We start from the raw sequence: 25,591 nt of genomic DNA on the forward strand, positions 1-25,591 counted from the left end.
CATCAGCAACTTTTATGTGTGTTGCAGCCCTTTTACCGTATGGGCTTCCCAGTCTCTGTGTGGAGAATTAAAATCTTCCACAATCACAACCTTGTGCTTACTACAAATATCTGCTATCTCCTTACAAATTTGCTCCTCCAGTTCTCGCTCCCCATTTGATGGTCTGTAATACACCCCAATAAGAGTTGCTACACCTTTCCATTCCTCAATTCCACCTAAATAGCCTCCCTAGACGAGCCCTCTCCTTTATCCTGCCAGAGCACCGCTGTAATATTTTCTCTGACAAGCAATGCAACACCTCCCCCTCTTGTTCCTCTGATTCTATCACACCTGAAGCAATTAAATCCAGGAATATTTAGTTGCCACTCACACCCCTCCTGTAACCATGTTTCACTAGTAGCTACCACATCATACTTCCAGGTATCAATCCATGCTTTAAGCTCAACCACCTTTCTTATAATGCTCCTAGCATTAAAATATATGCATTTAAGAAATTTTCCACCTCTTTCTCTCCGTTTATCACTAATGGTGCAAGCAACTTTACTATTTTCTTTTTCTTCCTTCTTCCCTACACTCTGGTTCCCCTCCCACCTCATATCTAGTTTAAATCCACCGGAGCCTCTCTAGAAAACCTACCTGCAAGAATATTTTTCCCCCTCCAGTTCAGATGTAGACCGTCCTGCCGGAACAGGTCCCACCTTCCCTGGAAAACTGCCCAATTATCTATAAATCTGAAGCCCTCCATCCTGCGCCATGTCTTCAGCCATGTGTTGATCTGCGCTATCTTACTATTTCTAAACCTGCCTGCATGTGGCACTGGTAGCAATCCTGAGATTGCTATCCTGGAGGTCCTGTCCTTTAACTTGGCACCTAACTCCTTAAACTCATCTTTCAGGACCTCCTCACTCTTCCTATCCACGTCATTCGTTCCTACATGGACCACGACATCTGGCTGCTCACCCTCCCTCTTGAGAATTCCGAGGACTCAATCCGAGATATCATGGACCTTGGCACCAGGGAGGCAACCGACCATCCGGGATTCTCGATCTCTCCCACAGAGCCTCTTATCCGTCTCCCTAACTATGGAATCCCCTATCACTACTGCTCTCCTCTTTTCCCTCTTTCCCTTCTGAGTTGAGGGTCCCATCTTGGTGCCAGAGACGCAACCACCACAACTTGTCCCCGGTAGGTCGCCCCCATCAACAGTATCCAAAACGATGTACTTATTGTTTGTGGGAATGGCCACAGGGGTGCTCTGCTCATTCTGTCTATTCCCCTTCCCTCTTCTGACAGTCACCCAGCTACATGTCTCCTGACTCTTAGGGGTGACTATCTTCCTGTAACTCCTCTCTATTTCTGCCTCTGTCTCCTGAATGATCCAAAGTTCATCCAGCTTCAGCTCCAGTTCCCTAACTCGGTTTGTCAGGAGCTGCAGCTGAATGCACCTTTCACAGGTGTAGTTATCAGGGACGATTGTGCTCGCCCTGACTTCCCACATCCTGCAAACGGAGCACTCAACTGCCCTAACTGCTGCCTCCATTACCTGCTGTTAAGGTAATTAGATTTATTAAAGGAACTTACCTGGCCTTACCTCACTTGGAGTGAAGCTCTTCCTCAGCCTCTGCTCGCCAAAGCTTCAGGAGCCAAAGCCTTCCTACTCTGTCACCCTCTACTCAGTCGCCTGCTCCATTAATCTACTCTCTTTTAAATATTCCCGCAGCCTCATGGTCTGACTTGCATGCGCTCACGCAGTCATGCCCCATTCAACTGCCGAAGACAAATTATCATCTTTTGAAGTGTTTTTTTTTTTTTTTTTTTAGCTAATTTCTAGTTTCTAATATTGAGGCACTGTTTTCTCCCACTGTGTATGGTAGCAGCTGATTTATTTGTGGTTGGTAATTTGGTAAATTAAACTGTTAACTTTGTTGTTCATGTACTGAGGTACAGTGTAAAACTTGTCTTGCATGGAGTCTGCAGATCATTTCAGCAGTGCATTGAGGTTGTAGGAGGTAAAACAATAACAAAAGGTAAGCTTTCGTGACTGTAGTATCTGCGTAGTTAGACCGGCTTGCTTAGAGGTCTCTTGGTAACCTGGTAGCGCGCCCCTCAGGAATTTGTACAGAGTTTGGATATGCCCCTTTGTAACTCAAACTTTTCTGATCTGTTCCCTGGTCCATTCCTTAACGTTATAGTTCTTTCCAAAGTGTTAAGCTATACCTCACAGATAACAAGTATTGCTGGACCAGGTTCTGTTCCACCATAATTCTAAAGTAAGTTACTTGAATACTTTTTTCCTCAATACAGCCAACTGTCTCTAACAGAGGCTCAGTAACTCAAAGCAAAATTGTGTTTAAAAGTTGTAATAAACTTGTGCTATTTCACTTTACACCATTATGCATCTCTGCGCTTGAGCTAATGTCTGAGGGTTAATTTACAAACTTGGGTTTTAACAAGGAACTGGGAGTAATTAGCATAAGGTTTATTTTCAGAAACTCTGTTGAAGGAAATTTCTACAATATCCAATCTGATTCACAAATGGTAAAACCTGCATGTATGATGCTGCATTATCTTGTGCTGTTTATATTTAAGCATGTCAGATTGGTTCCCAGTTTTGAACTCTGAAACTTAATAGCTGTAGGCTAAATTTGGTATTTCCCTTGAAGCTTTTTACAACGTAAAGTTTATGATCATTGTAGCTGGACCTGCAGTAACAAGCTGTCAATGAAATCTTTGAACCAGGAGCCTGAGTAAATGCAGTATGAAAGGAAAATGGAAATTGCTTGAATTAAAATAGGATTTCTTAATTATTGATTTGGCGGGTGTTCTGGGTTCCATTGGCCTATTTAATAGAAATTTGATTTAATTTAATGAGAAACTTGTTCATGGAATGCACTTCCTTTCCTACACCAATTGTGAGCTAGTTTCTTTTTCAGTGAACAAATCTAATTTGAAGCTTTCAGAAGGGGTCAGAGGCTATTTTTGTTTTTTTCTGATTTAGGCTGCACTAAGATTCATTGAAGTTTTAGTAATGGCTGACTGTGTTACTGTTTATTTTTGTCAGCTATATTCATGAGTACAATGGATACATTTCCAGTGAGAGTTTTCCTACTAATTTCAGAAATTTCAACAGTAGCACCTAACCTTTTGAAATAGTAAGTAGTATCCAGCGCTCTTGATGTGGCCGCCTCTACATTGTCTTAAACTGGGGACAGCTTTGTCTAGCACCTCTGCTCCATCTGCCAAAACGGAACTTCCCGGTGGCCAAACATTTTAATTCCAATTTCCATTGCTGTTCGGATATATACCAAGTTGAGGTCACCCTCATTCTTACCTGCCTATCACTTCCCCAGGATCCCCCCCTCCTTCCCCTTCTCCTACTCACCATTCCTATCAGATTCCTTCTTCTCAAGCCATTTATTTTCCCCACCCACCTGGTTTCACCTATCCCCTTCCAGTTTGCTTCCTTACCCTCCCCCCACATTTTTATTCTGGCATCTACCCCCATTCTTTCTGGTCCTGAAGAAGGGTCTTGGCCCAAAATGTTGGCTGTTCATTCATTTCCATAGCTGCTACCTGACCTGCTGAGTTCCTCTGGTATTTTCTGTGTGTTGCTTTCAATTTCCAGCATCTGCAGACTTGCTTGTGTTTATAAAATAAAGTTCTGCTTGTAATTGGAAGTATGCCAATTGTGTTGTGCACTCTATCAAAAGGGGGAAATAAGGTGTTCTTTTTTTGTTTTTGAAGCACTAAATGGTGGCATCTGTTAGTCTCGCAAGACCATGGATCTGCGCCTGGAAAGTCTTGCTTCAGTCTGTCGTGGTGAGGCAACACTGGAGTGTCCTCTCCGGGACGCAGGCCTGGGCAAGGTTGTATGGAAGACCGGCAGTTGCCCATGCAGCAAGTCTCCCCTCTCCACGACACCGATGTTGTTCAAGGGAAGGGCAAGGGCCGATGCAACTTGGCACCAGTGTTGTCACAGGAGTTGCCAGAACGAGGTTGAAGGCAACGTCAGACTGCCTTAGGGACTCCAGCTCCGAATTTGTCCTCAGGGTTTACTCCCGAAGCCTTTCCCGTGAGTGGGTATGGCTGCAAGGCAGCGGAGGTTTGAAATCAGAGTTTTCCCTCTCTTAGATGGACTGCCTTCCCAGGCTGACGAGCTCCATCTACCTAAAGCACTGGTTTTAAGGCGCCAGGACCCGCCTTCGCCCCTTCTCCTGTCAGTAGAAACAGGAGAAGGGGCGAACAGCCTCCGGGCTTAGAGGCTAAACCACACGAGAAAGCCAGGAGTTGGACTTGATTGTCAGAGGCTATTTGAGGCACATGCCGTGAGGAGCACTTTTAGGTAGTGGGAGCTTGTCCCCACTACCGCTCCTCGGCTTGACAATCTTGGAAGCATTAAGAGTTACAAAATACACGTGGACTAAGATGTTAACTGTCCTGTGCTATCACCAGTGGGATCATCAGTTGATCTGCCACCTGTCTTCAGGAGATTCGGCCCGCTTATGATTAAGACTCCCTTGAGGTGGTGGGCCAGCAGTGCTAAAGCACCACCTCCCACTGGTGAGCTTAAAAACTTGGCATCTGCCTCTATAAGTCACTTCCACCTAACAGATAGTCTGCTCTTCAGGTGTCTATGCAACTACGGAAGGGTTTGCAAGATATGTACGCACTGTCTGACTATCTGCCCCTCTGGACATACTTGGTCCACACCCATGCTGATCCTTTCTCAGCTGCCTCAGCTACAGCCCTGCTGGTTGACTTGATCTCTCTCCTAATGAAGCCAAGGTCATGCAGCCATTTCTGGAGAACGCAATAGACCCACGGCAGCCTACTTCAAATGGATAGCATGAGACCTTCCACCCTCTGTCTCTGCACTCTGATCTTAATTCTGCATACTTGGTTAACTTGCGCTCATGGGCTTCATCGATGTTGTCTTCCCAGGGGACCGTGAGTTCACCAATAACCACTTCTCTACTGGTGTCAGACCATACGATTATATCTGGACGCAATGTTGTGAAAGCTATTTGCTCCGAGAAACTGCCTTTCCTGTCCAGGTCAGCCTTGACACACCAATCATTGGCTGAAGAAAGTATGCTTGATCGTGAGCCTGTGCTGTGCACCCTTGACTTGGAGCCTTAAATACAGCACAGAATAAAGTGGACCTGCAGACTAAGACCTTTCTGCCATCTGTGAGGTAGAAGTCAGAAATGCGATAGAACACACTCCACTTGCCTGTATAAATGCAAGCTCAGAAGTCTCAGACAAAGCATCCTGTTATATCGAAATAATCACCCTGAGTATTCATCCCTTCCATTACCAGCTGTAGTATCTACAACTTCTATATAAAAAATACTCTACTGTAACTTGTGCAGGTAACTCTGACAGCACTTTCCAAACTGTGACCTCTGCTGCCAAGAAGGAGAAGAGTAGCAGATGAATGGGACCGTCTTCTCCTACAGCTTTCTCTATACCCCCACCTGCCATGTCATATGCAATTCTGTTTCGGAAATGTCACTGGTCCTTCAATACTTGGTCTGATTCCTAGAATTCTTTTAAAATAATTTTTCCTCATTCATCTTCATTATGTGCCGTGTCATATGACATAGGTGATCATGGTCCATGGCCATGATTGTTATTGGCAAATTTTTCTGCAGAAGTGGTCTGGGCAGTGTCTATACAAGACAGGTGGCCCCAGACATTATTAATACTCTTCAGAGATTGTCTGCGTGGCATCTGTGGTCACATTACCAGGATTGCTCATATGACTGTCCACCATCTGCTCCCATAGCTTCACATGATCCTGATGGGTGAGGGAGGTGGGTGGTGAGGTGCTAAGCAGGTGCTACACCTTGCCCAAGGGTGATCTGCAGGCTGGCAAAGAAAAGGAGCACCTTACACCATTGGTAAAGATGTATCTCCACCCTGCCACCCTTTGCCTTCTCTAAACTGCACTAACATGCTTACTTAAAAATGAGATCAGAGCAGTACATAGTACTCTAGATGTACTCTCACTCTGGTCCTATATAACTGAAGTATAATCTCCATTCATTTATTTACAGTTCCCTTTGTAGCAAGCAAAAGTATTCTGATGGCTTCCCTAATTGCATTGTGGCATTCTATGAATGATGCACTCAGCTGCCTTTGTAGGCATGAGATGGTAAATGCTGGAATCTGGTGGAACTCAGCAGGTTAAGTAGCATCTGAGAAGAGAAAAGGAATTGTCAATATTTTGGGTAAAAAAAAAAAAATCTGCATCAGAACTAAGTGGAGAGGGAAGGTAATCGGTATAATGTGGAGAAAGGGAGGGGCGAGGTGGGACTAGAAAGTGATAGGTGAAGCAAGCAAGGGTGAAAAATGATGGATTCTGCGTGCCTCTATTTTTGAATAAAGGTGTTTCTCCAATGTTACTTGTATCCCCTGTGTGAAGACGATGGTAATGTACCCATTGAATTCATTTGCCGCCATCTGGTTTTCCTGCAAGTGGATTCCCACCATTGCCTGTAAGGAGTTCACACATTCTGTGATTGTGTGGATTCCAACAATGTGCAGTTTGGTTTAGTGAGTTGTTGGTGCCAGAAATATAGTGTCACTTGCGAGCTACTTAGTGCAATCCTCGATGACTCGAATTGACACCAGTGATGCATTTCACTGTTTCGACGAATATGTGATAAATAAAACGCTAATCTTGGAATCTTTCATCCAATGTGGATAGGAATGCATTGAAAAATGTTGGTGTTCAAAAGAGTACGTTGGTGCCCTTGTACACAATTCATACAGATACAACTATGTAGAAATGAGATATGCCCTCCAATTATCTCAGCCCCTGGCACGACCACACTTGGAACATTGTGTGCAGGTTTGCTCTCCCACCCCAGTAGGACAGACTTAAGATAAAGGAAATGCAGTGAATGTTTACTAGATTGATTTCTGGGACTTTAACTTCATCATAGAGGAGAAATTTGACAGACTGGTCTTGTACTGTAAAGTATTTAGAAGAATAAGATGTTTTGCCACTGTAATGCAGTCTTAATAGACTTGACGCAGCAGATGCAGGATGTTGCTTTTCCTGACTGGGGTGTCCCAAACCAGAGGTTACAATCTCAGAATAAAAGGCTAGCAATTTAGGACTAGGATAAGAAATTTTTAGAGAGGGTGAATGTTTGGGTCTCTCTACTTGGAGGAATGTGGAGGCTTAGGGATTATTTCAGACAGGGATTGATAGCTACTTAGGGAATCAAAGGATATGGAATCAGGAGAGAAATACTGAGAAAAACAGGCATAATGTTCAGACAGGCCTGTTCGAAGTTGTGCATGGTGATGAAACTAGCAATCTTCTGACGTGTGGGAAGAAATGACTACTAAGCTAAAATTGACATATATAGCACAGTTCTCCGTGATAGTACCCTGAATTAATTCATACTTGTATCACTTGTTAGCAAGACCTTTCCAGATGGAAATTTTATATTCCTTAGTTCCTAATTAAGATTATAATTGTACCCATTTAAATTTAGGAAAGTGGAAACAGTAATTAACTATTTAATTATCTTTTTACCTGCAGTGCTTACTCGTGCTGGCAGTACATTTAATACTTCTGCAGTTGAGATGTGGCCTCAGTTTTCCTTTTCCCAGAAGGTTGTACACCACCAATATGCAATTGTGCAAATAGCTTTGTGGAAAATGCATGGTCATGCAGTTTGGTAGTAGAAATAAATGTGCGGACTATTTTCTAAACAGGGAGAAAATCCAGGAACCTGAGGTACAGAGAGACTTGGAAGTCCTTGTGCAGAACACCCTGAAGGTTAACTTGCTGGTTGAGTCGTTGGTGAGAAAGGCAAATGCCACGTTAGTATTCATTTCAAGGGTCTAGGATACAAGAGCAAGAATGTGATGCTGAGGCTTTATAAGGTATGAGGGAGGCCTCACCTTGAGTATTGTGAACAGTTTTGGGCTCCTCATCTTAGAAAAGATGTGCTGGCATTGGAGAGGGTCCAGCGGAGGTTCACAAGGATGATTCCAAGAATGAAAGTGTTATCACATGAGGAATGTTTGATGGCTCTGGGTCTGTACTCACTGGAATTCAGAACGATGAGGGGGGAATCTCATTGGAAGGCCTAGACAGAGTAGATGTGGAAAGGATGTTTTCTGTGGTGGGAGAGTCTAGGACAAGAGGGCATAGCCTCAGGATAGAGGGGCGCCCTTTCAAAACAGATGCGGAGAAGTTTCTTTAGCCAAAAGGTGGTGAATTTGTGGAATTTGTTGCCACATGCAGCTGTGGAGGCCAGGTCGTTGGGTGTATTTAAGGCAGAGATTGGTAAGTCCTTGATTGGATATGGCATCAAAGGAAACAGGGAGAAGGCAGGGAGCTGGGGTTGAGGAGGAGATAGAAAAAAGGATCAGCCATGATTGAATGGTGAAGTAGACTCGTTACGCCAGATGGCCTAATTCTGCTCCTATGTCTTATGGTAATGGAATTAAATAATTGCTTCAATAGAAGATCCTGCAAAATATTTTTAAATTTTTTAACAAGGTTGTATATATTCCCCCTCTTGAATTAGATGATTCATGGACGACTCACCTTTCAAAGTGATTGTTATATTGTTCTTTTGTAAATTAGACTGAAAGAAAAAAGTGCAAGACATTTAAGTCCAACAATATTTACAACCTTAATATCTGTTTCATCCAAGAGATAATTTTTTTTAAGTGCATCTGAAAAAATGTATTTTTCCTGGATTTTCTGCTTTTACTTCAGAATTATTTCAGGTATAACAATTTCAATTTGTTTAACTGATCTTTTTTCCTTTCAGATGGTAAGAGGCTGTATCTTTTCCAGCATCTTAAGATTTTGTATGCATTCCCTTTCAACCTACCTTGGCCAGATGTAGAGTGCTTATGGTCCTGGTGTATGATCTTATTCCTATGCTGCTGCTTCCAGTTCCTGCCAATATTTTTGGATGTTCCATCTGTTAGTTCTGTAAAACTTGTTAGATATCCTTTCTTGCCAAAACTACCACTGCTAATATGAAATGGAGGACAGATCAGGAAATCTTTTTAAGGAACGTAACCTCTGAAACTTGTGTATCTAACTGATAAATGAATTTGTTTACAATCCACATATATTTTAACCTGCAATGTTTATTGAAACACAACAGCATTTTTCAGAGCTTTGCTTCTCTGTTGCAAAATGTATTGATACTTTAAATGGGCTTATGGAGAAAACATTTCGTTTTGAGTGTTTAATTAACAAGAAGGTGCTTTCTTTTTCCAAAAACAACCTTCTTGCAACAGACTGTTTAGTAATATAACGAGTGGTGCTGCTTGTCTTATATCTCCAGTGACCCAGGTTTGATTCTGACCTCTAGTTCTTTCTATGTGGCATATCTTTGTGTCCATATGAGTCTTCACCAGGTGCTCTGTGGGTTTTAAGGTTATTTGGCTAATTAAATCGCCCACAAGTTTAGTCGGGCAGCAGATGAATTTCAAATGGACAACTTGGATGTAGGTTACAGGGAAGTAAGTGAGGAATGGAATTTATGGAATTGCTTTGAGTTAGGAATCAGGGAATGGGCTAAATGGCCTTCTGCCCAAAAAATGTGATGTCTAAATGTGGAAGCTAGATACATTTTGATTGTTTTCATCTAAACTTTGATCTGATATAATCATTCCCTTTTTAGGATCCTTTTAAATACAGCTACCCACCATTGCCAGATGATGATTTTCAAACACCCATATGCGAAAATGGTCCAATCCCTAGTGAAGATGAAGTGGATGTTAAAGAAAAAGGAGACGGAGATTGCAAAGATACTGTTGATACCAACCACAATGAAGAACCTTTGCTGAAAACTAAAAAGGTAGCATTTTATATTTCCTTGAATTGTCTCCCTAAATGATAATTTAAAATCTCCAGTGATCATTTATGAGTTTTCAGGACTTGACTTCCCTTTCATAAAAATCTTAAACATTTTATTTGATAATTGCATTATTTCATAATTTTTTCCCATGTCATTGGCTTAATATGCTGATATATGATAGGTTGCAGTCAGATAGTTAGGAAGCCCAGTTGAAAACAAGTACAAACGTGGGGAGAAGTGGGTAGATAAAGTTCATCAGACTTCGGGCATCAGCAGCATTGGGTTGTGCGGCCTCTGGCTCCCTTACAGTTGATAAAGCTAATTTATGAAGGACAGAAAATGCAGTATGATTCTATAAAGGTTCCTTCATTCAGTAATGGTCAAAATGAATCATTAATGTTTTTAACCAAAACATATTTAATGTCTTTTCAGTTGTACTCGAAGACTTTGGAAATTCAAAAAAAGATTGAAGTCTAATGTATAGCTGGCCCATGCCCTTTTTGCTTTGAAAAGATAAGGTGAGGTTAAGCAGTAGTAGCCACAAAAAAAGTCTGAGGCAGATTAAAAACAAATTAAACATGAACATAATGTTTGCAGATGCTAGAAATCCAGAACAACACAAAACGCTGGAGGAACCCAGTAGGTCGGGCAGCATCTATGGAAATGAATAAACAGTTGATGTTTTGGGCTGAGACCCTTCATCAAGACATGTGAGGACAAATATGCAAATTGAGCAAGCTACCAAAACAAAAGGAAACAAAAAGTATTGAGATGAAATGAACAATGTGAAGAACTTTTTGGTGACTCAAAATAAAACCGAATATTCTTATGAATGCAATGCCTAAGAGGGTTGTAGTGCTATTAAAGACACATTTAAGTAAGACTGCAATAGACAGTAGCAAGGTGCCTGACTTGTAAATGAGTATTATTCCATTTCACATTTTGTAAAATGTGCAATAAGTCTCTAGTGCTTTAAGAAACATAGAAGAAGTCAAGGTAGAGGCTAGTAAACTTACTTTGACAGAGAATTATGTTGCAAGAAAGTGTAGATTTATCATGGACACACCTCTCTGATTGCTTTAAATCCAAGCTGGTAATGACTTGATTTTGGGCTACAATTTTTTATAGATCTGAAGTCCCCAATTTGAATTTGAGTAGGAGAGTGCAAAATATGTTCTTAATGGATCTCCAGATCTCCAAGGGAACAAAGTGAGTTTTATTTACCCAAGGTGAAGTTCATGTTAAATTGTTATTCAATCATACATGAATACCCAAGAATACAGCCAATCAAAACAGCGTTACTCTGGGGCCAAGGTGCAAAACACAATACCAAAGGTTGTACACAGCACAAGGCACATATAAGATAGTAAGCACATAAAACAGTCACGTAACAAAAAATATAGTCCTCGTCCCTGAGTCCATGAATGTTGCAGCAGTCTGCAGTTGAACACAGTACAGTTTATCCTCTGCTGAGTAAATACTGGGAGACAACATCGACTCCAGCACTCTGGTGGAGCATCCAGCTGTGATGCCTCTCCCTGAGTGGCGGTAAACAAGCGATAATGCAGCTTGAGACTTAGTCCTCGCCATGACTGAGGCCACATAGCTCTCTCGCCATCTGCCTCTGCTGTTCACCAATGAACTAGTCTTGCAGCATTGGACACCACCAGTGTCCAACAGGCAACCAAACAACTAAGACAATTTCTCGCTGTTAGACTGCACACCTCCATCGCACACTGATGCTCTGTCACTGGCAACATCAGGGTCTGCACTAAGTTTTCAGTTTCTCTGCCAACGAAGAACTCGCTGATGGGGCAGTACTTTGAAGTTCTTAATATCCAGCAGGGTTTTGCGATCACATAAAATAAGTTTTTTAAAAGAAAAGGCAATAGTACCTTCAGTTGGCCCCGTAGAAGTCACTAGTCCGAGAGCATTACCATCTTGCCCAAAGGAGAGATTTATCTTATTGAAACTTTGTGAGCAGGTTTTTTTAAAAAAAAAATTAAGAATAGTGTAATAGCAATCTTTATCTTGGCAGTGCTAGTATTATTGATAAATGACCTGATAAAAGCTCTTGGACTCTGTTTTGGGTGCTCCAATACTGGAAGGAGTTATTGGTCTTGAAATGTTTACAGTATTCATTTCTAGAATGTTGGTAAACTATTCATGGTAAGTTCCGAAAAATAATATAACTTGACTGTATTAATGAATTTAGAATCCTTGAAAGAACACTTTAAAGTAGAGGACTTGTAGAGAGACAGACGTTTGAGACCATTGAGGTAAAAAGCAATTTCGAAGTTCAAAGTAAATGGTTCAGTGGTTGAGTAAACAGGGCTGAAATAGCTAGCACGAGAGGGCACAGTTTTAAGGTGCTTGGAATTAGGTACAGAGGAGATATCAGGGTAAGTTTTTTACGCAGGCAGTGGTGAGTGTGTGGAATGGGCTGCCAGCGATGGTGGTGGAGACGGATACGATAGGGTCTTTTAAGAGACTCCTGAACACGAATATGGAGTTCAGAAAAACAGAGGGCTATGGGTAACCCTAGGTAATTTCTCAGGTCAGGATATTTTCGGCCTGTATTGTGCTGTAGGTTTTCTATGTTTCTAAAATTTGTTATCAGAGTACATACATGTCACCACACACTACCCTGAGATTCTTTTCCCAGCAGGTATATGTAGCAAATCTATGGAACGGTAACTACAAACATGATCAATGAACAATAAACTATGCAAATACACATAAATAAATAGCAATAAATAATAATGAGAGCATGAAATAACATGTTAGAGTCAAAGTGAGACCATTGGTTGTAGGAACACCAGAAATAGAATGAGTGTAGATATCCCCTTTTGTTCAAGAGCCTGATGGTTGAGAGATTTTTATTTTTATTTTATTACATAGAAATAGACCAATAGGTGAGCTGGTGGGAGTTTTTGTATGCATTTTTTTAAACTTCCCTTATTTCAATCTTGGGTGCCCACCTGCTTTGAGGACCACTATCCTGATAGCTTTTTAAAAAAAAATGTAATGTGCATAAATGACTCCTGGCCAGTGACTCTGACATCCACCATCAGCATGTGGCAGGTCATGGCAAACATCAACTACAACCTCCTGAAGAGTCTAGACCCACTGCAATTGTTCTTACCATCAAAACAGATCCACAGTGGATCTTTCAGTCCTACACTTATCTCTACAGCAGTTGTTCAGTAAAGACCCCTACCTTAGACTATAAATTACTTACTACAACTCTGCCTTCAATAGTATAATTCCAAGCAAACTAATCTTCAAGATCCTCAACCTGGGACTTGACTCATCCCTTGGCATTTGGGTCCTTGACTTTGTGAGCAACAGGCCACTATCAGTAAGGATAGGCAGCAACATCTATATGACCTGGCGTTTTTGCGGTATCTTAAAGGACTCAGTGAACTGTGCTCTTGAGAATGCAGCCCTAGCTGTGGTGGCTGTTGCAGGAACGGACTTGGGGCTGAGCCTGAGAGCAGAAAGTGTGCCAGTGTTTGTTCAGTTTAAGTGCTGAGCCTGATTTAAAAGATCAAGGTGTCAATTGCGAGGGTGAAGGACAAACCAATGGTCAGCTCACTGCTCTGCGAGGATTACTTGCCTCAGTGCTGACCTGATTCTGCAGCTATCTGGCTCCTGGACTGGCTTCACTCACCCCAATGCTGACCTAGCTCCGTGGCTGTGGACTTACTTTTGGGGAGTCTGCAGTTCATGTTTTGTGTGCTATTTGTTTACTTTTTTGTTGTTTGCATGGTTTGCTCTTTTTTAAACTTTGGCTGTTTGACAGTCCTTGTTGTGTAGAGATCTTTTTAATGGGCTCCATAGTGTTTCTTTGTTTTGTGACTGCCTGCAAAAAGATGAATCACAAAGGTGTAAATACAGGTTGACCACCAATTTTTCAGCACTCTGTTCCTGAGCCTTGCCAAATTAAAAGAGATCATGCAAAAATGGACTGTAGAATCTTAAAAAGGATTATTAATTAAACAAAAATTACATGTAAATTTATTAACTACAGTGCTTACAAGGAACGTTGCTTCTTGCTTATCTTTTTAGACATCTAGGCGAAGTTGCTTCATGTGTTTTGATCTCTCCCTGTGTAATTTTTCTTGCATCAAATAAAAATTATTTCACATGCTTCATCATAAAGATATGTTTCTCTAACCCTTTGATTAAGTCATCCAACAACTCAATTAATTTGTCTATAATAAATCTTTCAGTTTCATCTGTTTCATCATCATCATCGCTACATTCATCACTTGCAGTGTTTTTGTCAGCATTCAGAACACTGTCTATAATTTCCGAGTCCGTAAGGTGATCCACAATGGGTGTTTCATCATCGACAGTCATCCACTCGTGCAGATTTTCTTCATTAGTACTATTTACTATATCTTTGAAAGCTGGTTATGTAACATTTTTTTTGCATGCGCAAGCAAATCAGGAACAAAATCCTGTAAAATCCTTCATGTTAAATTATTTAATAAATGTGTACAGAATTGCCAGCATTCACCTCATCTAACAGACATTCAATGAAAAGCGAGTGATACCTGGCCTTTAGAGAGTGCAGTGTTCCTTAGTCTTGGATTTGGATAAGCAATGTACAGTTTAATAGTAAATACACTGTAAAATCATTATTCTTACACAGGAGTTCAGCTTTGTTGAAAAGCTGAAAAGTTATCCAAAATAAGAAGAGTTTTGCAATTTTCAAGTAGCCCTCCAGATGTGCAATGTGCTGTGGCTTCTCGCAGAAAAATTTTAACACCTTTCAAGGCCCTAGGGCATTTACGGTGGTTTACATCTGTGAGTACCTGCTGCGTTGGAGCACCCCAAAATGGTAACTCTGTCTTTAGATTGTTTCAATCCTGTGGGATTTTCTTCGTCTTCTATTGTTGATATTTTCCTAGGTGTGCATCACCAGTATAATGCAGTTTCATCTGTGTTATACACCTGCTCAGGACTGAGGTTTTCATCAGCTATGAGTTTCTTAAATTCATTCGTACTCGTTAGCTTCTTTGTGGTTTGCAGACCATTTTTCTCCACACACTTTATGCCGAGAAATTCCATGGCATTTCTTAAACCTTTAAAGCCATCCTTGGCTACAGTTGCACGCATGTTCTAATTTAAGTTCTTTATGGAACAACTTGGCTTAGTTCATTCTCATACTACCCTACAAGTCGACACCATCGCTCCAACGCTGATGAAACCATTCAGTCATCACTCGATCATGCTCAGTGCTCTTACCAACTTTCATAGTTTTTCTAATGCTCATTTGCTTTAGCAAATCACTGTTTGCATAGAATTGCAATTTTTTTCCTTTGGTGCTTTATCTCATACACAGTTGACGAACCAATGCCATACAAGTCGCATAGCTTACAGAAACACCTCAGTCCAGTTTTTTCAACATTTCAGCCTTCTCTTGGATTGATATGGACAAGTTTTTACGTTTGACACCACTACTGGTACTTGTGCTTATCTTTGAAGCCATAGCTAGGGTTAAATTTATATAAAATAAGCTCAAAATATCGGAACTACCACCAAGTGCAAAGTAATAAAAATAGCGCACTTTTGTCAACACAGTGCCATCTGGTGGCCGTCCAGTAAACTACGCCTCGTAATTTCATCCAAATTAAAAGAGGTGCCGAGCAATCCATTTGTAGAAAATCGGTGGTCAACCTTTAGTAAACATTGATAATAATTGTACTTTGAACTCTGAACTTTTGAACAATTATCCTTAGTACTGCTGCCTGCATGGATGTATCCTCAGCCCCCTACCAGGCTCTGCTTTGATTTCATGTACAAGTTTGTAGATAACACAGCCAAAGTGGGTTAAATGTCAGCTAACAACTAGTTGGAGTATCGGAAAGAGATGAGGAGCCTAGTCGCATGCTATCTTGACAATAAACTTCCCTTCAATGCCATCAAAACAAAAGAACTGATCATTGATAACAAAGGGCACCGTACATGCTGCTGTTTATATTAATGGTGCTGAGGTAAGGAGTTGAGAGCTTCAAGTTCCAAGGAGTGAAGATCATCGCTAGCCATTCCTGGTCCAACCACATAGACACCATAGCCAAAACAGATGTACCAGTACCTCTAGTTTCTCAGGAGGCTTGTCCCTTTTAACCCTTGGCATGTCCCTTTTAACCTTTCCCAACTTTTATGGATGCACCATAGGAAATATCCTATCGGGGCATCACAGCTTGGCTTGGTAACAACTGTCCATGAGACTTCAAAAAATCCTGCAGTGAATTGTGCTCAGCACATCATGGAAACCAGCCTTCCCTCCAAGGACTCTATCTACACTTCTCATTATCTCAGTAAAGTGGCCAACATAATCAAAGGCCCCACCTTCCCCTGACATTCTCTCTTCTTTCCCTACCCCACTCCAAAATACATTTGTAGATTGTCATGTGCATTTTTTTTGAGTCTTTTGTCTCATCTTTTTTGATTTTATTAATCTTCCTGGGCCATGTCATTTAGAACACAGAACACTACATCCAGTAGAGACCTTTCAACCCACAGTGTTGTGCCGAGCTTATAACCTACTTTAAGGTCAATCTAATCTCTCCCTCCTACGTAGCCCTCTATTTTTCTATCTTCCATATGCCTATCCAAGAGTTTCTTAAATGTCCCTAATGTATCTGCCTCAGCCACCAACCCTGGCAGCATATTCCATGCACTCACCACTCTATGTGTAAAGAACTTGCCTCTGACATCCCCTTCATACTTTCCTCCTATCACCTTAAATTTATGACCCTTCCTTTTATCTATTTCTGCCTCTGGCTGTCCACTTGATCTGTCTCTTATCTACTAAGTCGCCTCTCATCCTCCTTTTCTCCAGAGAGAAAAGTTCTAGCTCATTCACTTATCCTCGTAAGACTTGCAGTCTGATCCAGGCAGCATCCTGGTAAATTTCTGTGTCCTCTAAAGCTTCAACATCCTGTATTGAGGTGACCGAAATGAAGTGTGGTCTAACTGCGATTTTATAGAGCGGCAACATTATCTCATGTCACTTGAACTCATTTCCCCAACTAATGAAGGCCATCACATTGTACGCCTTATTATCCATCCTATCAACTTACGTGGCAACTGCCAAGTGATTTGTGGGCATGGGCCCCCAAGTTCCTTTTGTTCCTTCACACTATTAAGAACCCATTAGCCACGTATTCTGCCTTCAAGTTCAGCCTTCCAAAGTGAATCACTTCACACTTTTCTGGGTTGAACACCATCTTCTATTTCTCAGCCCAGCTTTGCTCCTTGCCAATGTCCTAACAAAAGCCTTCTACACTGTCCACAACTCCACCAACCTTTGGGTCACTTGTAAACTTACTAACCCACCCTTCCACTTCCTCATCTAAGTTATTTATAAAAAATCACAGAAGAGCAGGGTTCCTAGGTCAGATCCCTGCAGAACACTACTGGTCACTGACCTCCATTTACAACCACCTTCTGCCTTCTATAGGCAAGCCACTTCTGAATCCACATAGCCAATTTCCCTGCATCCAATGCCTCCTAACTTTATAAATAAACCTAATATGGGGAACCTTATTAAAAGCCTTACTAAAATCTATATATATTATGTCCACTGCTCTACCTTCATCGATATGTTTTGTCACTTCCTTGAAGTCAGTCAGGATCGTGAGGCATGAACTGCCCCTCACAATGTCATGCCGACTATCCCTAATCAGACAGTGCTTCTCCAAATATTCGTACATCCTGTCTCTAAGAATCTTCTTCAATAATTTGCCCATCACTGAAGTATCACACCCTGGTCTACAATTCCCAGGGTTTTCCCTATACACCTTCTTGAATAAAGGAATAACATTTGTCACCCTCCAATCATCTGGTACTGTTCCTGTTGTAAATGAAGATGCAAAGATTATCACCAAAGGCGAACAATCTCTTCCCTCACTTCCTGTATAACCTGGGGTATATCCCATCCAGTCCCAGGGACTTGCCTATCCTAATGTTTTCCAAAAGTTCCAATACGTCCTCTTTCTTAATGTTGACATGTTCTAGCATGCAAGCCTGTTTTATGGTGTCCTCACAAACATCAAGGTCCTCTTGGTATATATCATCTAGGAGAACTACCAGAAATTACGCAACATTATCTTATTCACTCCTTTTTATGAAATTTTCTTGACCGTATGTATTAATGTTCCTGATGACCTTAGAAAATTATATATGGAGATGAAAAATTCACAATGAACAGGGCATAATACACCATTTTCATTAATTATTAATATCCATTGTATGCCATAGAGTTAAGATGCAACAAAGCCAGCAAAAATCCAGAGTAATTTGTTGTTCAGCTCAGATCAATTGGGCAAATACCTGCCTCCTTTTGTGCTCATGAACTGCTATATGATACAAAACTAATATGTTTGGGATATATGAGTGTCTTTCTATCTCATTTCAAATATTAAATGCATTACAAATCCAGTACCTCAAGGATGGCTTTCTTTCCAAATATATAATCTGAAAACATAAGCTTGTAATGTGTGATTTCAAAATATTCAACATGTACAGATGTTGCTGACTGTGGTAACTGCACTGTGGAATTTTTTCACTCAGATACATTATACTTCTACGTTCATCCAGAAGTCTGCATGTCTATTTTTTTTCATATGAAATAGATCTAAATTGAATAACTTTTTTCTCTTTAGTTAATGATTTTGTTTTTACATGCAGGTCACCTTTGAAAATGAACGATCAGATATGAAGTCTAAATCAGTTAAGAAACCACAAACTATATTTAGAGGATCATTGCTGCATATAAGGTACATTGGTTACATTCACACATCTCTTGTCATATACTCAATATCAAACTAAATAGCATGCAATCGAGGCAAATATTTATAGTGATTAGATCAGAACTGTCTTTCAGTTATTTGATTAATTGTATTCCTGGTTGGAATTTGGCTGTCACTGGTTTAATGGCAATTGAATATCTATATTCTGAATTGTTTTTGTTTTAAGGCCCTTTTAAAACTTAATTAAAACAGGAAGATGATGGAGTTTATAATTATAAGCAGCATCCAGACAGCAGTGAGAAAGGGATAGTTTGGTGATTTCAGCAGAATAGGGAGGATCAAGGAGAAGGTGGTGCCAGCGAGCAACGCTACCAAAGATGACACCCTCAAGGCGGCTTATGAAGCTACTCTTTTCACTTCATTTGTGTCTTCCTTTTATTCCAAAAGTGGCTCTACTACTGGTGATCTACATTCTGGTGGTGTATGTTTGGGCCAATTGAGCGATCTGACTTGGGCTTTGCGGTTTCTGAGAGGGTTCCATGAGGCTGCGAGCAAAGCATGCAGGAAGCCTGGAAACGGGTTGTAGGCCTATGATCGACTCCATTTCTCACTGATCTTGCGGACCAAAGCACCGAGGAAGATTGAAATTGTCGAGGCGCATGTGGAGGGTGGCCAAATATTCAGTACAGCCTACCAGCCTCTTGCTCACTGCTGAAGGAGGAAGGTGTCTGCGTGTGACTGTGTGTCTCTGTCTCTCCCCCTCGTTGCTGGCAATGAATCGGCAGAAAACTCTCTTCACCATCGAGAGAGAGAGAAAGAGCAATCACTAAACTACAGAGACCACCGTTCCGCAGCATCTGCCGCCACAAAATCCTGCTGTTCCTTCTCCTGCGACGTCTCAGTCAGCAGTACCTGCCTGGAATCGGTGTTCACAGGACCGCGCAGGGGAGGTGCAAGTGTTCCAGGCGGCTGCTGGAGAATGTTGGAAAACAGTCAGTCATTGAGCTCCAGGAACAGGCATTTATCCACCATGAAAAACTGCAGTTTGAGTGCTGTTGCAGATCACAGACTGCGACAGAACCCTAGCCACCTTGAAAAAGGGGCAAGAAAAGGCATTAAAGAGAGGAATTTAAGCTGTTTCCACAGAGAAGTAGCCATTTGGTGCCATCTTAGCTCCACTCAGAATCCTACTTTTAGTAGGATTTTCCGTTCAAGGGCTTTGGTGTTTCTATACCAGGCTGTGATGCTGCTAGTCGATATACTGTCTACTACACATCTATAAAAGTATGTCTTAAGTTTTAGATAACTTGCCAAATCTTCACAAATTCCTAAGGAAGCAGAGGACATTCCTTTACTTCGTAATTACACTTGCGTTCTGGGCCCAGGGCAGACAGCTTCTCCAAAATAATAACACTGAGGAGTTTAAAGTTGCTGACCCCTTCCACCTCTGATCCTCCGATGAGGATTGGCTTGTGGACCTCTGGTTTCCTTCTCCTGAAGTCAATAATCAGCTCCTTGGTCTTTCTGACATTGAGTAAGAGGTGGTTGTTGTGGCACCACAGCCAGACTTTCAGTCTCAATGAATATGCTGATTCATCACCACCTTTGATTCAGCCTACAACAGTGATGTTGTCAACAAACCTGAATATGGCATTGAAGCTGTGCTTAGCCACGTAGTTATAAGTGTAAAATGAGTAGAGCAGGGGGCTTGTGATGCACTTCTGCTGATGGAGATCAGAGATGTTGCTAATCCAAAGTGAGGAAGTCGAGAATCCAAATGCACAAGGAGGTATGGAGGCCAAGGTCTTGAAGCTCATTGATTAGTTTTGAAGGGATGATGGTTTTGAATGCTGAGCTGTCATTGATAAAGAGCATCCTGATATATGCATCTTTGCTGTCCGGATGTTCCAAGGTTGAGTGAAGAGTCAATGACTTGGTATCTGCTGTGACCTGGTGGTCCAGTAGGCAAATTGGAATGATCCAAAACACTCCTTGCCAAGCCAAGGGCAAGAGGGTGTGACTGTAAGAGAGGTGGGTAGTGGGATCCAAGAGACCGTGCTGGAGGAGCCTCAGCCCTTGAACTTGTCCAACAGGTCTGAGATTCTTGCTCCGTGTGGATGACATTGGGGGCTGTAGGAAGGATGAGTAACCTAACTGTGGCACCATAGTTCAGGGAGCCATTCAAGAGTGGGGAGAGAAGAGAAATATAGAGGTAATTGGGATAGTATAGTCAGGAATGGACAGTTCTCTGTCGCGAGGATAGAGCATCCTGAAGGCTGTGTTGCCTGCCTGGTGCCCGGGTACAGGACATCTTATCTGACCTGCATAGGAATTTGCAGTGGGAGGGGAAAGATCCGGTTGTCGTGGTCCATGAGGATACCAATGACATGGGTAGAATAAGGAAAGTCATTCTGCTAGGGGAATTTGAACAGCTCGGGACTAAGTTAAGAAACAGAACCAAAAAGGTGGTTCGCTCTGGATTACTATCTGAGCCACATGTAAATTGGCATAGGGTCAAGAAGATTAGAGAGTTAAATGTATGTCTCAAGGATTGGTATGGGAGAAGTGGATTTGAATTCATAGAAACATAGCACAATACAGGCCCTTCGGCACACAAAACTGTGCCGAACATGTCCTTACCTTAGAAATTGCCATAGCCCTTTGTTTTTCTAAATTCCATATACCTATCCAGGAGTCTCTTAAAAGACCCTATCATATCCACCTCTACCACTGTTGCCAGCAGCACATTCCACGCTCTCTGTGTTTTAAAAAAAAAATTTGCCCCTGACATTTCCTCTGTACCTACTTCTAAGCACCTTAAAACTGTGCCCTCTCATGCTAGCCATTTCAGCCCTGGGAAAAAGCCTCTGACTATCCACACGATCAGTGCCTCTCATCATCCTGTACACCTCTATCAGGTCACCTATCATCTTCCGTCGCTCCAAGGAGAAAAGACCGAGTTCACTCAACCTATTCTTGTAGGCATGCTCCCCAAACCAGGCAACATCCTTGTAAATCTCTTCTGCACCCTTTCTATGGTTTCCACATCCTTCCTGTAGTGAGGCGAGCAGAACTGAGCACAATACTCCAAGTGGGGTCTGACCAGGGTCCTATATAGCTGCAACATTACCTCTCGGCTCCTTAAATTCAGTCCCACAATTGATGAAGGCCAGTGCACCGTATGCCTTCTTAACCACAGAGTCAACATGCGCAGCAGCTTTAAGTGTCCTATGGACTCAGATCCCAAGATCCCTCTGATCCTCCACACTGCCAAGAGTCTTATCATTAATGCTGTATTCTGCCATCATTTTTGACCTACCAAAATGAACCATCTCACACTTATCTGAGTTGAACTCCATCTGCCACTTCTCAGCACAGTTTTGCATCCTATCAATGTCCCGCTGTAACCTCTGACAGCCCTCCACATTATCCACAACATCCCCAACCTTTGTGTCATCAGCATATTTACTAACCCATCCCTTCCACTTCCTCATCCAGGTCATTTATAGAAGTCATGAAGAGTAGGGGTCCCAAAACAGATCCTTGAGGCGTGCCACTGGTCACCAACCTCCATGCAGAAAATGACCCATCTATAACCACTCTCTTTGCTTTCTGTGGGCAAGCCAGTTCTGGATCCACAAAGCAATGTCCCCTTGGATCCCATGCCTCCTTACTTTCTCAATAAGCCTTGCATGGGGTATCTTATCAAATGACATGCTGAAATCCATATACACTACATCTTCTGCTCTGCCTTCATCAATGTGTTCGTCACATCCTCAAAAATTTCAATCAGGCTGGTAAGGCACTACCTGCCTTTGACAAAGCCATGCTGACTATTCCTAATCATATTATGCCTCTCCAAATGTTCATAAATCCTGCCTTTCAGGATCTTCTCCATCAACTTACCAACCACTGAAGTTAGACTCACTGGCCTATAATTTCCTGGGCTGTCTCTATGCCCTTTCTTGAATAAGGGAACAACATCCGCAACCCTCCAGTCCTCCGGAACCTCTCCCGTCCCCAATGATGATGCGAAGATCATCACCAGAGGCTCAGCAATCTCCTCCCTCACCTCCCACAGTTGCCTGGGGTACATCTTGTTCGGTCCCGGTGATTTATCCAACTTGATGCTTTCCAAAAGTTCCAGTACATCCTCTTCCTTAATATCTACATGCTCAAGCTTTTCAGTCCACTGTAACTCATCTCTACAATTGCCAAGATCCTTTTCCGTAGTGAATACTGAAGCAAAGTACTGATTAAGTACCTGGTTCCATACACACTTTTCCACTGTCACACTTGATTGGTCCTATTCTCTCTCGTCTTATCCTCTTGCTCTTGACATACAGGTGGCTCCCGTTTTCCGAACGTTCGCCTTATGACACCTCGCTGTTACGAAAGACTTGCATTAGTTACCTGTTTTCACTAACATAAGATGATTCCACTGTTACGAAAAAAGGCAGCATGTGAGCAAAGGCAGCGTGCGGTAAAAGAAGCAGCGCGCGATAACAGGCAGCGCATGCCCGAACAGCCAAGCTCCTCCCCCGGAACTGCGTTCTAGCTGGCATTGCTTAAACATGTGCTTTATGTCAATTTATTTTGAGCATCCTTTAGCAAGATGAGTTGTAAAGTATCGGAAAAGCCTAAAAGAGCTCGTAAGGGTGTTACACTTAGCGTAAAACTAGACATAACTAAGCGTTTCAATTGTGGTGAACGAAGTAAGGACACTATCTGCGTGTTGAACTTGCCTGCATCCACCATTTGCACTATTTATACGCCGAGAGAGAATTTTGAAAGCTGCCGATGTTACTGTTGGTTCTGCTCGTAGCAGAGTGGACTCTCTTAGTCGACATCTAATAATGCACAAAATGGAAAGTCTATTGCTTGAGTGGATTGATGGGTGTACAAAGTACGGTGTTCCGTTAAGTTTTTTTATACTTAAGAATAAATCAGTCAGTCTTTTTAATAAGCTGAAACAGAAAGCACTGGATGATGGTGATTAAAGGTAGTCATTTCTTTTGTACGTTTCCCTGATGACTTCTGTTTCCAATTTATACTTCCAAGTTCCTGCCGAAACAATGGAGACTGGAATGGATGAGGGTGGATTTGGCTAGTGTAGACTAAAAACACAGGCTTATATGGTGGGTATGGTTGAGGAACAGTGGAAGACTTACAAAGAGATTCTTCACGGTGCTCAACAAAAGTATATTCCAGTTAAAAGCAAGGACAGTAAGGGTGGGAAGAGCCAGCCTTGGATAACTAAGGAAATAAAAGCACGCATCAAACTAAAAACTCATGTATACAAAGTCACCAAGAATAGTGGGAAACTGGGAGATTGGGAAAACTTTAAAAAGTCAAGTCAAGTTTATTGTCATTTTGACCATAAGCTGCTGGTACAGTACACAGTAAAAATGAAACAATGTTCCTCCAGGACCCTGGTGCTAGATGAAACAACACAAAACTACACGAGACTATGTGAGACAACACAAGGCTACGATGGACTGCGTAAAACAACATAAAAACTGCACTAGACTACAGACCTGCACAGGACTGCATAAAGTGCACAAAACAATGCAGGGCAGTACAATAATTAATAAACAAGACAATAGGCACAGTAGAGGACAAATTACAATATAATGATAAATGATGTAGATGTCAGTCTAGACTCTTGAGTATTGAGGAGTCTGATGGCTTGGGGGAAGAAACTGTTGCACAGTCTGGTCGTGAGAGCCCGAATGCTTTGGTACCTTTTGCGAGATGGCAGGAGGGAGAAGGGTTTGTGTGAGGGGTGCGTGGGGTATTTCACAATACTACAGGTTTCCGAAGGTAGAGCGTTCCTATGAAACGGTTCGTAAGCCGAAATATCGTAAAGCGAAGAAGCAATTACCATTTATTTATATGGGAAAATTTTGTGAGTGTTCGCAGACCCAAAAATAACCTACCAAATCATGCCAAATAACACATAAAACCTAAAATAACAGTAACATATAGTAAAAGCAGGAATGATATGATAAATACACAGCCTATAGAAAGTAGAAATACTTTTCCACAATCATTACTGAACTGTTCTCCGTAGCGAAAATCTCACGCAAGCGCTGTTGGCAAGAACACTCTCTCCAGTAACCTTTAAGCTATGAAACTGCCAAATTATACCAAATAACACATAAAAATACACAGCCTGTATAAAGTAGAAATAATGTATGTACAGTGTAGTATCACTTATGGGAATCGGGAAGACAGCGCAGAGCACACTGATGATGGTGTGTTAGGCTGAGTCGGAGTCTGGGTGGTGCAGTGACCCCCACCCTCCAGGCCGCCAAGCGATACATTGCCGAGAAGCATGCAGGAATGCAGCGGTAGCCGGGAGGCACACAGCACATCTTTAAGAAAAAAGCCAAAATAAACAAGCTAATTAATTAGGTGCCGCCCGACATGTAATTGTCGGCCCAGATCAGTGCCAATTTCCAATTGCGTCGTCTCTGATCTGGGCCGACAATTACATGTCAGGCGGCACCTAATTAATTAGCATGTTTATTTCGGCTTTTTTCTTAAAGATGTGCTGTGTGCCTCCCGGCTATCGTTGCATTCTCCGCGAATCAGTATCTGTCTGTGGCCTGGGTGTTGGGGTAGTAGGACACTGGGGTGTCATCTGGTCATCGTCTGTTTCCACTAGAGCAGGCAGCTCATCTTCTCCTATCTCTGCCCGCCTCGATGTCGATGGCTGATGTGGGAGGCTTGCTTGACTGCTGAGCCTCGCACATTTTTCTATCACACAGTTCTTTGTAAGGACTCAAACCATCCTGCAAATATCTCCTAAACCGATGTACCCTTTCAAAATTAAAGTTGCACTTTATCATTACTCATTTGGTTTCGATTGTTATCCTTTTTTCTTCCCAATTGCATCAGCTCTTCGTCTGTCAGTTCTTGGTCATGGGATGCCAAAACCTCTTCATCACCTTCGTCAGCTTCCACAAGCCA

The 25,591-nt window shown here is 42.0% G+C and overlaps 1 protein-coding gene across 3 annotated transcripts in view; it reads left to right on the top strand.

Moving 5' to 3' along the window:
* The window catches only part of mospd2 (motile sperm domain containing 2), a 127,009-nt gene that overhangs the window by 59,750 nt on the left and 41,668 nt on the right, over nt 1-25,591 (top strand). For all 3 annotated transcript variants that reach the window (XR_011886350.1, XM_072260694.1, XM_072260695.1), the window contains exons 9-10: nt 9,672-9,848; nt 18,555-18,643. Coding sequence is in view for 2 of the 3 variants with exons in the window: in XM_072260694.1 (XP_072116795.1) it covers nt 9,672-9,848; nt 18,555-18,643 (266 nt within the window). In the remaining variant the exon portion in view is untranslated. The remainder of the gene's footprint in view (nt 1-9,671; nt 9,849-18,554; nt 18,644-25,591) is intronic.

Source organism: Mobula birostris, chromosome 6 (genome assembly GCF_030028105.1).
Source record: "Mobula birostris isolate sMobBir1 chromosome 6, sMobBir1.hap1, whole genome shotgun sequence".
NCBI classification, from domain to species: domain Eukaryota; kingdom Metazoa; phylum Chordata; class Chondrichthyes; order Myliobatiformes; family Myliobatidae; genus Mobula; species Mobula birostris.